The following is a 14,270-nucleotide window of genomic DNA, read 5'->3' as shown; positions in this document are numbered from 1 at the left end:
GGACAGTGCCAGCTCTGTTTTTAATGAGATGAGACAACATTTTCAGTTTGGATCTTAGGAAGGTTGCTAAGCAGCTCCAATATTTCCCCCCTACATATTTCTGTGGCTTCATAAGACTGAAGGCAAAGGTAGGGAAAGTGTATTGCTCTTCACATGTCGTTAGGCTCAAATCTAAGTACACAGCGTAGCCAACAGCAGAAAATTTGACCCAACACTTTCGGAACAGGGCACAGTTTTCCAGTCCACGTCGCAGGAGCTTGTAACCATCGCCTGCAAAGATTGTCTGTGATCTTTAAAAACTAGATGCATATTTAAAGAAATTAAAAACAAAATACAGTGGTACCTCGTGATAGGAACCTCTCATGATACGATCTTCTCGTGATATGAACCCGGGGTTTGGAAATTTTTTGCCTCTTCTTACGAACTTTTTTCGGCTTACGAACCCACCGCAGATCGCAAAATGGCGCTCTGCTGGGCGCCGCTGCCCGATTGTCACCTTTTAAAACAGCTGGGGGGCTTCTCGGCGTTCTCCCAAACCCGAACCTGAACGTTTTGGGTTCGGGAGGCCACCGAGAATCGCCGCCGCCCAGCTGTCACCTTCTGAAACAGCCGGGCGCTTCTCGGAGGTCTCCGGAACCGGTTCGGGTTCAGGAGAATGCCGAGAAGCCCCCCGGCTGTTTTAAAAGGTGACAGCCAGGCGGCAGCGCCCAGTGGAGCGCCATTTTGTGATTTTTTCCCTTTTTGCGTGCATTAATCACTTTTACATTGTTTCCTATGGGAAACAATGTTTCATCTTACGAACTTTTTGCCTTACGAACCTACTTCCGGAACCAATTAAGTTCGTAAGACGAGGTATTACTGTACTATCCAAACAGCACCTCGCATAACTGGGTTTGCCAGAGGTGAGTTCCAGTTACCTTTGCCACCAGTTCACATCGTGACATTTCATACGCACATGGGTGCATCTCCTCATGCAATTCTGCTTCTGTGCATGCTCAATAGCTAGAATGAGCCTGAAACACAGTTGTGCTTTGGGCAAAGGAATAAAGGTAAGAATAAGGCCGAAGGTTGGCAAGGGGGCCCTTTTTCAAGCAGCAGCAGAGGAAAAAACTTCCAAACAGTAAAAAAATTGAATTTTTTAAAAAGATGGCGGCACCCATGGATTGGCACCCACTGAACTGCATCCTTGACGCCATTGTGACATCACCAGCAGGTCACTTACCTGTTTGGGCGATCCAGTCCGAACCGGGAGAAACCCATCCCTGAGGTTTGCCTGGAAAAACTGCAGAGTTGCAGGTATTGTCATGTACAGAAAGAAAACCTAATCTTCATGTTCCATTTGATTGTGATGGTATAAGACTCCTGCCTTGAATAGGGGGTTAGACTAGAAGACCTTTGAAGTCCCGTCCACCCCTATAATTCTAACGCTTCTAAGACATACCTGGCCGCCTTTGGATGCACAACCTCCTGGAAACAGAACATCTTGTTTCTGTTGTCCACCATTTGCTAGTAAATGAGACCTTTGGAAATGTACTTGTACTCTGATTAGTCTAGCTACCAACAAAATGGCTTCTCTTATGAGAAGTGCCAACATTTGCACAGTGTTTTGAGAAGGAAGGAGAAACATTTGCACAGTACCCAAGAATGTAATTTTTTATTAATTTTAAAAACTATAACAGAAAACTAAAACAAAAGATGCAAAACACAAAAATATACAAGTGCTCAAAAATAAATGAAAACATACTTCAGGAAAAAAACACATTATAGTTCTTTCACCAAATAATAAAAATGTAAGATTAAAACAAGGAAAAAACACACAAAATGTCAGGTGTAATAATGTTCTTACAGTAAACAGCTACAATTCTACATCTAATTATCTAATGCAAGCACTTTTCAAGTTCATTTTAAGTATTATGCTTCCATTGTATTTTATGGTTTTCATAAACTTTAACACATCATCTTTTTAGATGTTTGTTTTATTATTATGGAACATTATGATGGAACATTCTTTCTGAAGAAATTAGGTTAAGGCCAGAGGTGGTTTCCTCCTGGTTCGAACTGGATCGCCCAAACTGGTAGCAACCTGCTGGTGATATCATGATGGCATCACAGATCCGGTCTGGTTGGTACCAGTCTCTGGGTGCCGCCATTTTTTTTCTGAATTTGTTTTAATTGTTTGGAAGTTTTTTCCTCTGCTGCTGCTTGAAAAAGATTCCTCTTGCCCACCTCCGGGTTTATACTTAACTTTATTCCCTTGCCCGAAGCACAGCTGGTCAACTCTTCAGCTGTGTTTCAGGCTGATTCTAGCTACTGAACATGTGCAGAAGCAGAATTGCACAAAGGAACACGGGTGAAACATCGCGATGCGAACTGGTAGCATAGGTAAGTGGAACCCACCCCTGGTTGAGCTCAAACCTTTGGTCTTTTGTAAGGCCCTAAGAATCTGGCTGTGGGTCCAGGCCTGGGGCCCTGAACATGTTTATGGCCTGTTTCTTGCTCGTATTTGTGATCTGATTTGTTGTTTCCCAGCTGCTTGTGTTTTAATTTCTATAACATCTTTAGATTTTTTTAAAAAATGTTGTTTTATTTCTGTTGCCCACCCATGGTCACTGGTTGAGTTGAATAACCATATAAATTGGAAAAATAAATAAATAGGTCTTTTATCTATGTTAATAAATGTTGGCGAAAGAAATAGAAAACAAATGAAAAATGAAAAAGTATCAGGAAAATATCAAGAAAATACAATTAGTAGAAACCAAAATGTCACATATTAATGAAATCTCAAACAATTTTTTAAATGTACATTAAAAAAGCAAAAAAGATTGTCCAAAATGACAAGATTTGTTTTTCCCAGTAGGCTAAACTTGCAATTTTATTCAGTGCCACAACTTACTGTTGTATGCTAAGTGGTATTCATAATTAGCATTTTCTCTATAATTCAAAGGATTGTATGTCATTATTGATCAGAATTTAGACCTGAGATCTTCATGGCTGACAGTATCAATTTATTGAAATGGGTCTTTTCAAAATGCATTATACCAATCCTCAAATTAATGAATTGATTTTTTTTTTCTAGATGGAAGGAGATTTTGAAATTTGAATTATAGGTGCTCAGATGATAGGATATCTTCTCCATTCCTTCTCTGATCAGTACATGATGAAATCTTTGGAACTTTTAAGTTGTGCTGTGCAGCCACTACCTATATATCGGGTAACCGTAGTGCAATCCTTGATCATATTTACTCAATATTATTATAGACCCATCATGCCCCTCAGTGTGGCACATAGAAGGGTGCCTTTATTTTTTGTTCTCCTTAAGTGAGTAGTTTCACCACTACACAGGAATGATGGAATTGTTCACATATACTCCATTGTTATTTATCTTACTCTACGAGTCACAAGGTATATTTATCAGACTATAAAAGCCCTGTAGGTCTAGTGTAGGGGTGTCAAACTCAAGGCCCAGCACCAGATCCAGCCCATGGGGTGCTTAGATGTGGCCCACAGGGCCAACGAAAACAGAGCTCCCTTTTCCCTGGCAGAGCATTGCAGGAGGCTATTGCATCAGAAAATGAAGCTCCCTTTTCCCTGGCAGAGCATTGCAGGAGGCTATTGCATCAGAAAACGGAGCTCCCTTTTCCCTGGCAGAGCATTGCAGGAGACCATTGCATCAGAAAACGGAGCTCCCTTTTCCCTGGCAGAGCATTGCAGGAGGCTATTGCATCAGAAAACAGAGCTCCCTTTTCCCTGGCAGAGTATTGCAGGAGGCCATTGCATCAGAAAACGGAGCTGGGGAGCCTGTTTTTGCTGGCACAGCACTTAGGCCACCACAGGTGCCCCCAACACAAGTGACGTCAAGCTGGCCACACCCACTCTGGTCACAACTACTCCGGTCACCTGAAGTCAAATACAACCATGATGCGGCCCACGCTGAAATCAAGTTTGACACCCCTGGTCTAGTGGTTTAAGGCATGAAAGTAAAAATGGAGAGACTGTGAGTTTTAGTCTCACTTTAGACGTGAAGCCAGCTGGATGACCTAGGGCAGTGTTGGTGAATCTATGGCACAGGTGCCACAGGTGGAGAGCCCTAGCTCAGCTCCAAAGAGCATGTCTGTGCTGGTCAGCTGATTCTTGATTCTCACAGAGGTTCTGGAAGGGCCTTTTTGGCTTCCAGAGAGTCTTCGGGGGATGGGGGAGGGTGTTTTTACCCTCCCCCAGCTCCAGGGAAGCCTTTGGAGCCTGGGAGGGTGAAACATAAGCCTACTGGGTCCACCAGAAGTTGGGAAACAGGCCATTTCCAGCCTCATAGGGCCTCCAGGGGAGTGGGGGAAGCTGTTTTTGCCCTCCCCAGGAAAAACATGGGTGTGGGCACTTGTGCATGCATGATAGCTTGTCCGCATGCTCTTTCGGCACCCAAGGAATAAAAGGTTCACCATCCCTGACCTATGGCCAGTCACTCTGTCTCAACCCTAGGAAGGAAGCAAGGGCAAGCCGCTTCCCAAAATTTTGCCAAGAAAACGGCAGGGATCTTTTGGTCGGGTGTTGTTGTGGTTCAGCCTGAGTCAGATCAAAAACCAGCTGCGTCTCTGCTGGCTCCATGCCCGGGGGAGGCTGAGAGCAGAGAGGAGAGTTCTTGGCAGTCAGACAGCAGTCACGAAAGTGATGCTGATGAAAGGCCTGGGAGCCCTGGGGGAGGGCTATCTCAAGCAAGTAGCTGTGATTCCTTGGAGTCCCTGGATGATGACGCACAAGCTATCATTAGTATGCGACAGAGATGCATAGATCAAAGGAGAAATCAACTGAATAGATATTATCAGCGTTGAATGAGGAACACCAGGGGGTTGGGTGTGGTCCTCATTAGCAGGGAAGGGTTTATAAGGCATGCGAACCCTTTCGGCAGCATGGAGTGTTATCAAAGTGGAGTTGCTGTTATCTGCATTTTCTCTCAGCGTTTTTGTTCCTGGCTCGTGGCCCAGCAGTCTTGAAGACCCGTGGGAGTTTAGTGCCTGTTAGCAACAGCCTCGTTTGGCATTAAGGATCCTGTGTTTCTGTATGAACCATTGCCTTCGTGTATCTATTTGGAGTTCCACTGTTTTCCTGATCTGTAAGGACATTTTCTGTTAGCTTCTTTTCTCTTTATCATTATAAAACTGTGTTTGGATTCAACCGGTGTGTCTGGCTTTTCTTTTTGGGTTGGTCATAGCTTCCGGAGTGACCCAGACAGAACAGGTGTCAACACTGATTTGAAGAGGCATGCACACATGCACACATGCACGCAAACACGCACACACACATACACACAGACAAATGCCAATTCCTCTAGACAAAGCTATTATAATGCTGATGACATTAAGAAAGCTATAGGCACAAAGGATTTTAACATGCAGAAGCTACACATATACCTTTGAGGTTGGGGAACGAAAAGTTGAACTCTGTATTACAGAGGAGCACATTTGAGACAGCAAACCTTCAACGACAATGAGTGTACCCCCCCCCCTTCAGTTTTCATATATACTTTCTCCTCAGGAAGTGTGACATCCTACCTAAGTCAACAAGTTTCTGTGATGGCCTCATGAGTAAAAATTGTTTGGGGTGAAGCAGCACTTTCATTTTTTTCCCCCTTGCCTCCCTCCTTCTTCATCCTAGCCAATTTAGTTTAATATTTAATCTTTATTGAGGCTTGTTTAAAACTCACTCTAATTGCAGAGGGCGAGTCAGAAGGCATTCCTGAAGGCCGGGGCCAGTGCTGGGCAAGTTCTCTAAGAACGTATCAGCCTGGTGAACAGGCGTTCAAGGGTGTCACAAGAGGAAGTTACTTCAGGGAGTTTTGAAACCTGGGACTTTTCTTCCCTAATTCAAGCCTGGGAGGAACCTTTATAAATATGGGTGCCAAAAAATAAAAAGGTGGAGATTGTGGGAGCGGCAGACATTGAACGTTCTCTTGGAGTCATCTGGTTCTTGTTACCAGTAAGTCATTCTTGTTTACTTCATATAAGGAAAGTTCTATTCGAGAGAAAACTAACCTGAGAAAATATCGGTGTGCCTCTCGTTTTGTGAATTTATTTGCCGCTATCTATGCCTCCTGGATGGATACAATTCTGAACATCTGGGAGAAGACATTGCATATATCAGAGTCAGCTCTGGAATATATCATGACAGCTTAAAGCGTGACCTGTTGCCAGTTCACACTTATTTTCTTGCTGTGAAACTTTCTGATTGTTGGCTTTGGGGGATTAGAGGTTTTGGGGGTTGTTAAGACACAGGAACTGGGTGCAACTGGTTGGAGATTTAGGATGTAGTAAGGCAATTTGTTTTGTTGTTGTTATTATTATTATTATTATTATTATTTTAATAATGAACAAACAAAACAAAACACACAGACAAACTTTCATATATATATATATATATATATATATATATATATATATATATATATATATATATATATATTTACAGCAGCACGAAGCTTATAACTTCAGCCTGATGATGGTGAATGTGATTTCACCGAAACATCGCATAGAGATGCAAAATATTACACGGGGCAAAACCCGAACTCAGAACAATCTACATATATATATGGTTTTTTGCTGAATTTGAAAATTAAATTATACTGTATATATAAAGCACAATGAATTAGCTTAATACTTTACAATTCTGTTTCCATTGATTCATTCTTTTTCTTAAACGTTAGTTCAATTCTTTTTTCTTTTCTATCCAGCTATATAATTTCCCCCAAACTGTATAGTAGTCTTTATTTTGTTTATTCTGTAATTTGTATGTTAATTTGCTTAATTTAGCACAATCAAGCATTTTCCTAATCACCATTTCTTCACTTGGTATATTTTCCTTTTTCCAAGTTTGTGCAAACACTAACCTTGCTGATGTGTTATCAAATAGTAATCTTCCTTACTATGCTGTACTCTAATTATTCCCAAAAGATACATTTCCAGTTTCATTTCCAATTGATAATTTAACATTTCTTTCAACCAGTTTTGAATCCTAGACCAAACTTTTTCTGCTTCCGGACATAACCACCAAATATGATAGTACGTACCTATGGCAGATTTGCATTTCCAGCACTTATTACTTATGTTTGGATGAATTTTGGATAAACATACTGGAGCATAATGCCACCGATAAAACATCTTATGTAAATTTTCTTTATACGATACCGACAATGTCAGCTTATAATGTAAGGCAATTTTAAATCCCTTAATTATACATCTTAATGATGGCTTCCTGTGATCATTAATTAATGTTGTTAAGGATAAACACCATTATTAAAATAAAATAATAATACAAATAACCATAACTGGTTATGATAAACACATCTTTAACCTCAGAATGTCTACTGTTGATCTCTCCCCTTTTCTAAGAGGTCTGTAAGGAGCGTGCATAAGCGCACCATTGTGCCTACTATCCCTGTCCTACTGTCCTATTGTTTTCTTTTAACATTATTTACTACTTATGTTATGCTTATACAAATTACAATCCCATACTTGTTTGACTAGATAGATAGATAGATAGATAGATAGATAGATAGATAGATAGAGAGAGAGAGAGAGAGAGAGAGAGAGAGAGAGAGAGACAGACAGACAGACAGACAGACAGACAGACAGACAGACAGACAGAACTGTAATTTTAGGGGGAACAGAAAGAGATGCCATAGGCCAGTGTTTCCCAACCTTGGCAACTTGGAGATATCTGGACTTCAATTCCCAGAATTCCCCTTCTGGGAGCTGAAGTCCAAACATCTTCAAGTTGCCAAGGTTGGGAAACACTGCCGTAGGGAACAGCTTCCATTCAGCCATGTATTGTTGTATCAGCCTCCAAATTCTTGCTGCTTCTATTTACTCTTGACCTCATCACATGCCACCCTCACAGCCAGCTGAAGGGAAATGGGCACATGGCTCCTTATATTGTGGCCCAAAAATGTGTAAAAGAGAGGATACTTTGTTCAAATCAAGTTTGGAATCTGCTCAACAATGTATACAAAGATTTGCAAGCATTTTTTTAGACTCTGTTTCGGACAGAAACCTGAACCTGAAACTTGCAGAAAACAATTCATCTATTTACTTCCTGTTCAAATATGCTGGAGGACATTGAATTCAATAGCTAAAGAAAAAAAGGAGCAAAAGCCTCAACTGTCCAAATTTTTAAAAAACAGCCTGTACATTTTCATAAGGGGTGGGGAGATAACAGAAGTACTCAGGGATCCTTTGGATTACAGATTGGTTTCTTTGTCACACCCAAAAACTCCGTTTCGGCTAGTAGTATGAATGAGTGATGATGACTGTATGATGTTTATACTGGGTTTTAATTTTTTACTTGTTTTTATTCTATGTACTGTATTGGGGTATTTTAAGTTTGTAATTGTTTTTATTGTTGTAAGCCACCCTGAGTCCAACAGAAAAAGGGTGGCCTATAAACAAACAAACAAACAAACTCAGAAATAGTTTATCCCTCTTAGACTTGGCCAAGGGGGAAAATTCTGGCTGTTGAAAAGAAGGGGCAGGATGTATAGGACATACTGCATAGCTCATACTCTACAGCAATCTAGAGAACATAGAACTTGATGGCAGATCAGTTGAAAGTGTGGGGTTGACTAGATAGCTTCCATCTAATTCCCAAAGAGTTCCTGATAGAACATAGGTTGAAAGAAGGATTTTTGAACCACAGTGGTCCCTTGACTTTCGCGGGAGATACATTCCAAGACCGCATGCGAAAGTCAAATTTCGGTGAAATAGAGACACTCCCTTCCTTCCTTCCTTCCTTCCTTCCTTCCTTCCTTCCTTCCTTCCTTCCTTCCCCTCCTTTCTCCATTCCTGGTTTTCCTTACCCCTAGGACCCGCAGGAGCAAAGGGGCGGCAAGCTGGGGGCTTTGATGCGTTTGCTGGCGGCGTCTCCCATGGCAGTGGCGGCAGCACCGGTGCTCAGGGGAAGGGCAGGGGAAGGGGAAGCTCAAGGCAAGAGGGATCCAGGCCAGGACTCGAAGCCGTGATTCCAGGCCAGTCAGCTGGGAGGTCGGATGCTATCACTAAGGGAGATGGCTTAGGTGGGTGGGGGAAGAAGAGGCGGCGGCGGGTGGCAGTAAGTGACGGCGGCGGAAAAACTAGTTAAAAAGAGGCTTCAAGTGGAGTGTACCAGTGGTCCAAGAATTAAAGGGGAGGGATCGGGAGGCTGGGACAGAAGCGGAGCTTTTATTTAAAGAAGTGGGACGGCTGGGGTGGGGGGAGAGAGTTAAAATGCACAGTACAGTGGTACCTCTACTTAAGAACTTAATTCGTTCCATGACCAGGTTCTTAAGTAGAAACGTTCTTAAGTAGAAGCAATTTTTCACATAGGAATCAATGTAAAAGCAAATAATGCGTGCAAGCCCATTAGAAAAGAAATAAAAGCTGGGAATTTGGGTGGGAGGAGGAGGAAGAAGAAGAGGAGGAGGATACTCACTGCCAAAGGAAGAAGGTGAGGTGAGGGGAATCAAAAAAAATCCAAAACTTTAAGGCTTTAAAAAAAAAAAGAGGGACTCTGTGGCAGCAAGGAGGAGCATGCGCCTCCCATACACCCAGCGTGAGGCTGCCTCCCATACCCTGCACCAGAAAGAGAAACCCTGGGGTAATAGCAGGAAACTGGACAGACCTTCGTGCTGCTCTCAAATTTCCTGGGAAATTTTTCCAGGCTCAGGTTCTTAAGTAGAAAATGGTTCTTAAGTAGAGGCAAAAAAAATCTTGAACACCTGGTTCTTATCTAGAAAAGTTCTTAAGTAGAGGCGTTCTTAAGTAGAGGTACCACTGTACTGTATATTGGGCGGCCGCGGGAAAACCTGTGGTGTTCAAAAAAAATGTGTATTTTTTCCATTAATATTTTTTGAAAACCTGTGTTATAGCCTTTCCACTAAAGTCAAGGGGCCACTGTATTGGAGTAAAGGCAGTGTAGTATTTTTCTCTCTCCCAATTTCGGAGGAGAGGGAAAACAATTTTCATGGAGCACTACCCAGGCTATTTCACCATAGGAAATGTAAATGGCCAGGTAGATGAATGCTCTTTCATCAAGAAAGTAAAACTAATAATTATTCATGCACTGGCAATTTGGATAGTTCAGGATTTTGTTTTCAAACACCTCTTTCCTGGTACATTGGATTTGATGGATAAAGAAAAAAGGGACAAAAACCCACAAGTGACGAAAAAAGTGACAAGAAAATATGACAGGAAAGGAAAGATGGCAATGAGAAGGGAAGGTGAGGGGAGAGAGAGGAAAGGAAAGGAAAGGAAAGGAAGGAAAGGAAGGGAAGGGAAGGAAAGGAAAGGAAAGGAAGGGAAGGAAAGGAAAGGAAAGGAAGGAAAGGAAAGGAAAGGAAAAGGAAAGGAAAGGAAAGGAAAGGAAAGGAAAAGAAAGGAAAGGAAAGGAAAGGAAAGGAAGATATGGGAGTCTTAAATGAACATTTTTATCGCCAGAGCTCTATAGTATAAAAAGGTCCAGTTTGTCAAAAGGGTTGAGATTTTGTTTTGTATAGGAAGACTATCCCAATTAGGCCCAATAGGAAAGAAGAAATGGGTTAAAACGTTTATCTCTATTCCCTGAAAGGAATTTGGCTGTAGGTAGGTGTGTGCATGTGCCTAAAATAAACTAAGCACTGTACTAGATCTAATCCTGACAATTGTGGAAAGCTAGCAGAATATTTGTTGTTTGTTGATCGCCAACATTTTCCAATCTTCTTTTGATCATCATATTGGAATTTCTAAAGGAGATGAGAACTCCTTTTCTCTTGGCACTGTAGAAATGCATAACAAACCCTGCCTCTGAAACAATTTGATGTCTATTATAGGCAGAAAGCCCAGAAGAAAAAGATTACTTGGAACCAATATTCTTCATAGTTCATAGTGCTTTTACAGCCCTCTCGAAGCAATTTACAGAATTAGAATATTGCCCCCAACAATCCGGGTCCTCATTTTACCCACCTCGGAAGGAGGGAAGGCTGAGTCAACCTTGAGCTGGTGGTGAGATTTGAACTGCTGAACTACAGCTAGCAGTTAGTTGAATATATATATTTAATTGGATTTGTATGCCGCCCCTCTCCGAGGACATACAATATATATAAACAGTGTTTAAACAGAATGGATTTGACCCCATACTTTGTCTAATGGAGGATTTTCCTCTAAAAAAAAATAAGTTGTGTGACCTTTGAGAAACATCCCTGGATAAACAAGCCATTTGGTTGATAGTGACTCGGAGATAGTGATCTGGATCTATCCCTACCTATCTACCTATCTACCTATCTACCTATCTACCTATCTACCTATCTACCTATCTACCTATCTACCTATCTACCTATCTACCTATCTACCTATCTACCTATCTACCTATCTACCTATCTACCTATCTACCTATCTACCTATCTATCTATCCTTATATTTATAACCTATTCACAATGTACACCAACCAAAGATTGTATTTATAAAATTTTCAAAATTGAATTTTAAAAACAGAGTAAACCACGTATGATCATGAGAGATATATTGTTTGTGAATGGATGATTTGTTATCAGTTACCGAGTGTAAGACCCATCTTTAGAATTCTATCTTCCAATGCATTTACCCTTTGAAAATGGTATTGGTGCTATTGACTTTAGTGATGGCCTCTGCCAAACAATCCTTTGCATTGGGTACAAATTTAATTTTACACATATTATATGTTGAATGACAATCCTTATGCCTGTGCTGACATCTCTGTTAATCAAAACCTACTTTGGATTAATTCCGTCCATCTCTCCTTTCTTCTAGAACAAATACTGCTGTGATTACTTCCAAGCTTTCCCCCAGAGAGAGACCTAGTTGGGACCACTTCCTGCCAAGATGGAGAATCTTGCTGGCAACTTCTCCTGCTATGACCCGTCCATTGTTGGTTACCGCTACCTGTCAGTGAGTTGGGGCATTGTGGTCACAATAGTGGGCACAGTGGGCAATGTGTTAACTCTGTTGGCCTACGCTCTGGACACCAAACTGCAGACGCGCTTCAACATGCTCATTGTCAACTTGACTTTGGCCGACATCCTGTATTGCACCTTTTTGCAGCCCTTTTCCGTGGACTCCTACCTGCATCTCTACTGGAGGGCAGGAGCTGATTTCTGCCGCGTCTTTGGGATGCTGCTCTTTGTCTCCAACTCGGTCTCCATCTTGACTCTCTGTCTCATAGCAGTGAGCCGCTACCTCCTCATTGCCAACACGGCTGTCTTTGACCGTATCTTCACCCGTCTGGGAGTCATACTAATTTCTCTGGGGACCTGGGTCATTGGAATTGTCAGTTTTGCCCCCCTGTGGAATGTTTTCGTCTTGGTCCCCAAAGTCTGTACCTGCAGCTTCCATCGCATCCGCGGGAGGCCCTACACCACCATCCTCATGGGCTTCTACTTTTTGGTAGGCCTGAGCTGTGTTGGCATCTTTTATTTCCTCATCCATCGCAAAGTCAAGAGCGCTGCCCAGGCCTTGGATCAATACAAACTGAAGAAGGCCAGCTTGAAGGGGGCTCATGTAGCTGGAACCAACTCAGCTGTACCCGGACAGTACCATGAGCTGGACAGTGGGGTGGACAGTGCAGCTGCTTCCCAGCACTCCTGTGAGAGCCTGCCCTCTGAGCCCACATCCAAGACAAGCATCCCCCCGAGTTTGGACGGCAGCTCAGCTCCTCCTGTGGTCCAGCCGGTGGTCCCATCAAAGAAAGTGACCTCCTGCAAATCCAAGGATAGCAACTCCGAATTCCAGCGAGTGACCCGCATGTGCTTTGTGGTTTTTATTTTCTTTGTTCTTTGCTATATCCCTTTTTTGCTCATCAACATCTTTGACGCCAAAAACAGGGCTCCAACTGTCCTGCACATGATCGCTGCTAATCTGACGTGGCTGAACAGCTGCATTAACCCTTTACTTTATGCAGCCATGAACCGGCAGTTCCGCGAGGCCTACAAAGGAGTGATGCACAACTTTGCCCAGAAAATCCACTGCTGCCGCTAATCTATTGGGAGCTGTACACCACTTCTCCTCATCGGGCAGGGGTGGGCCTCAAAAGTTTCAGCAACAGGTTCTCTGTCCGGTTGTGCTTGGTGGGCCTGGCTATGGTGGGCATGGCCTATTCGGCCTCCTGCATCATGGCATGGGAGCCATTTTCGCCTTTCCCATGCTCCGGAGGCTTTCCTGGAACTTTTGGGAAGGCAAAAACTGCCTCTCCTGGGCTCCAGGGCCCCCCGGAGCTTCCAGGAGGCCTCTTTTTCTCCCTCTCTGAGCTTCCGCATGGGCCCTGCACTTACCTCACACCCAAAACGGGCTCCGTGATGACTCCTCGGAGGGGAGGTGCAGCATGAGAGGGGCCAGCCAGATGTGGGATTAGGAGGTTCTCCGAATGGGGGACATTATCTACAGGGTTTCCCCAGACCTGTTTATGGCTCAGTTTTCAGCCCTTCACTTTTCCTGCAGACTGCTAGGAAATGCCCTATACTTTCACCAAGTTTTTAACTTCTGTTCTTCTTATTATTGTAATTTTTTATCCCATTTTCTGTGGGAGCCAATGGGAGGCTTTGTAAATCAAACAGAATTGATTGACTGAGCTTCAATCTTGAGAGATTGAAGGTGACAAAAACTCTACTTTGGTTCTCCATCCAAGAAGAAAATTAAAAACTGGCCATGCCAGGCTCCCATTAATATTGCAAATGTTGCCCTTCATAAAGGGTTATATGGTGGGGCAATTTGCTCTCTCTTCATAATAAGCATGGCTTGTTTGTACACCAGTTGCATGTGTACATGGTATATATTTTTGTATTATTATGTATTACTTCTGTTTTGTGTTTCATTGCCTAAAACACATCACTTCTTGAGCTCCTCCCCAAATCCCAATATCCTATCTGCTTCCAGATCAAATAAAAACTCTTTGTCCTTGTTTTCACAATATATGGGTAAGTGTTGTATTTGACTAAAAGTAACAGTAAAAGTTGCACAGAATTCCATGCAAAAGCTTTTGCAGGTCTATTTGGAAAGACCTTGGATCTTCTATTTTGAAAACACATTGATAGCTTAGAACAGAGAAGAAACATATTTTCTCTGTTCTAAGCCATAGTTAATGCTTAGCCCTTATCTTTTAAGTCTTATATTGTATCTTGACCTTTCATATATGCTCAGCCAAATCTCCCACCCTCAGCCCTCCAAGTCAGATGAAGCTATTCTGCCCCTTTTGCTTTCTCAAATCTAGCTGTCCTTCAGTAACCAGTAAAGCTATGAAGGATAAAT

General features: G+C 42.5%; 1 protein-coding gene across 1 annotated transcript; it reads left to right on the top strand.

The window, feature by feature from the left end:
• Positions 1–5,794: 5,794 nt before the first annotated feature.
• Positions 5,795–13,932, top strand: GPR84 (G protein-coupled receptor 84). Its single transcript, XM_070736057.1, has 2 exons — positions 5,795–5,967; positions 11,781–13,932. The coding sequence occupies exon 2, from the start codon at positions 11,853–11,855 to the stop codon at positions 13,002–13,004; it is 1,152 nt and encodes a 383-aa protein (XP_070592158.1). The 5' UTR covers positions 5,795–5,967; positions 11,781–11,852; the 3' UTR covers positions 13,005–13,932.
• The last annotated feature ends 338 nt before the right edge of the window (positions 13,933–14,270 follow it).

Source organism: Erythrolamprus reginae, chromosome 2, assembly GCF_031021105.1.
Source record: "Erythrolamprus reginae isolate rEryReg1 chromosome 2, rEryReg1.hap1, whole genome shotgun sequence".
In the NCBI taxonomy this organism is placed as follows: domain Eukaryota; kingdom Metazoa; phylum Chordata; class Lepidosauria; order Squamata; family Dipsadidae; genus Erythrolamprus; species Erythrolamprus reginae.
The sequence above is the reverse complement of the archived record's forward strand: the minus strand, read 5'-3'. Positions and strand labels throughout refer to the sequence as shown.

Bases quoted from the DNA above. Each gene is read 5' to 3' on its own strand.
- GPR84 (XM_070736057.1), top strand. From the start codon at position 11,853: ATGGAGAATCTTGCTGGCAACTTCTCCTGCTATGACCCGTCCATTGTT.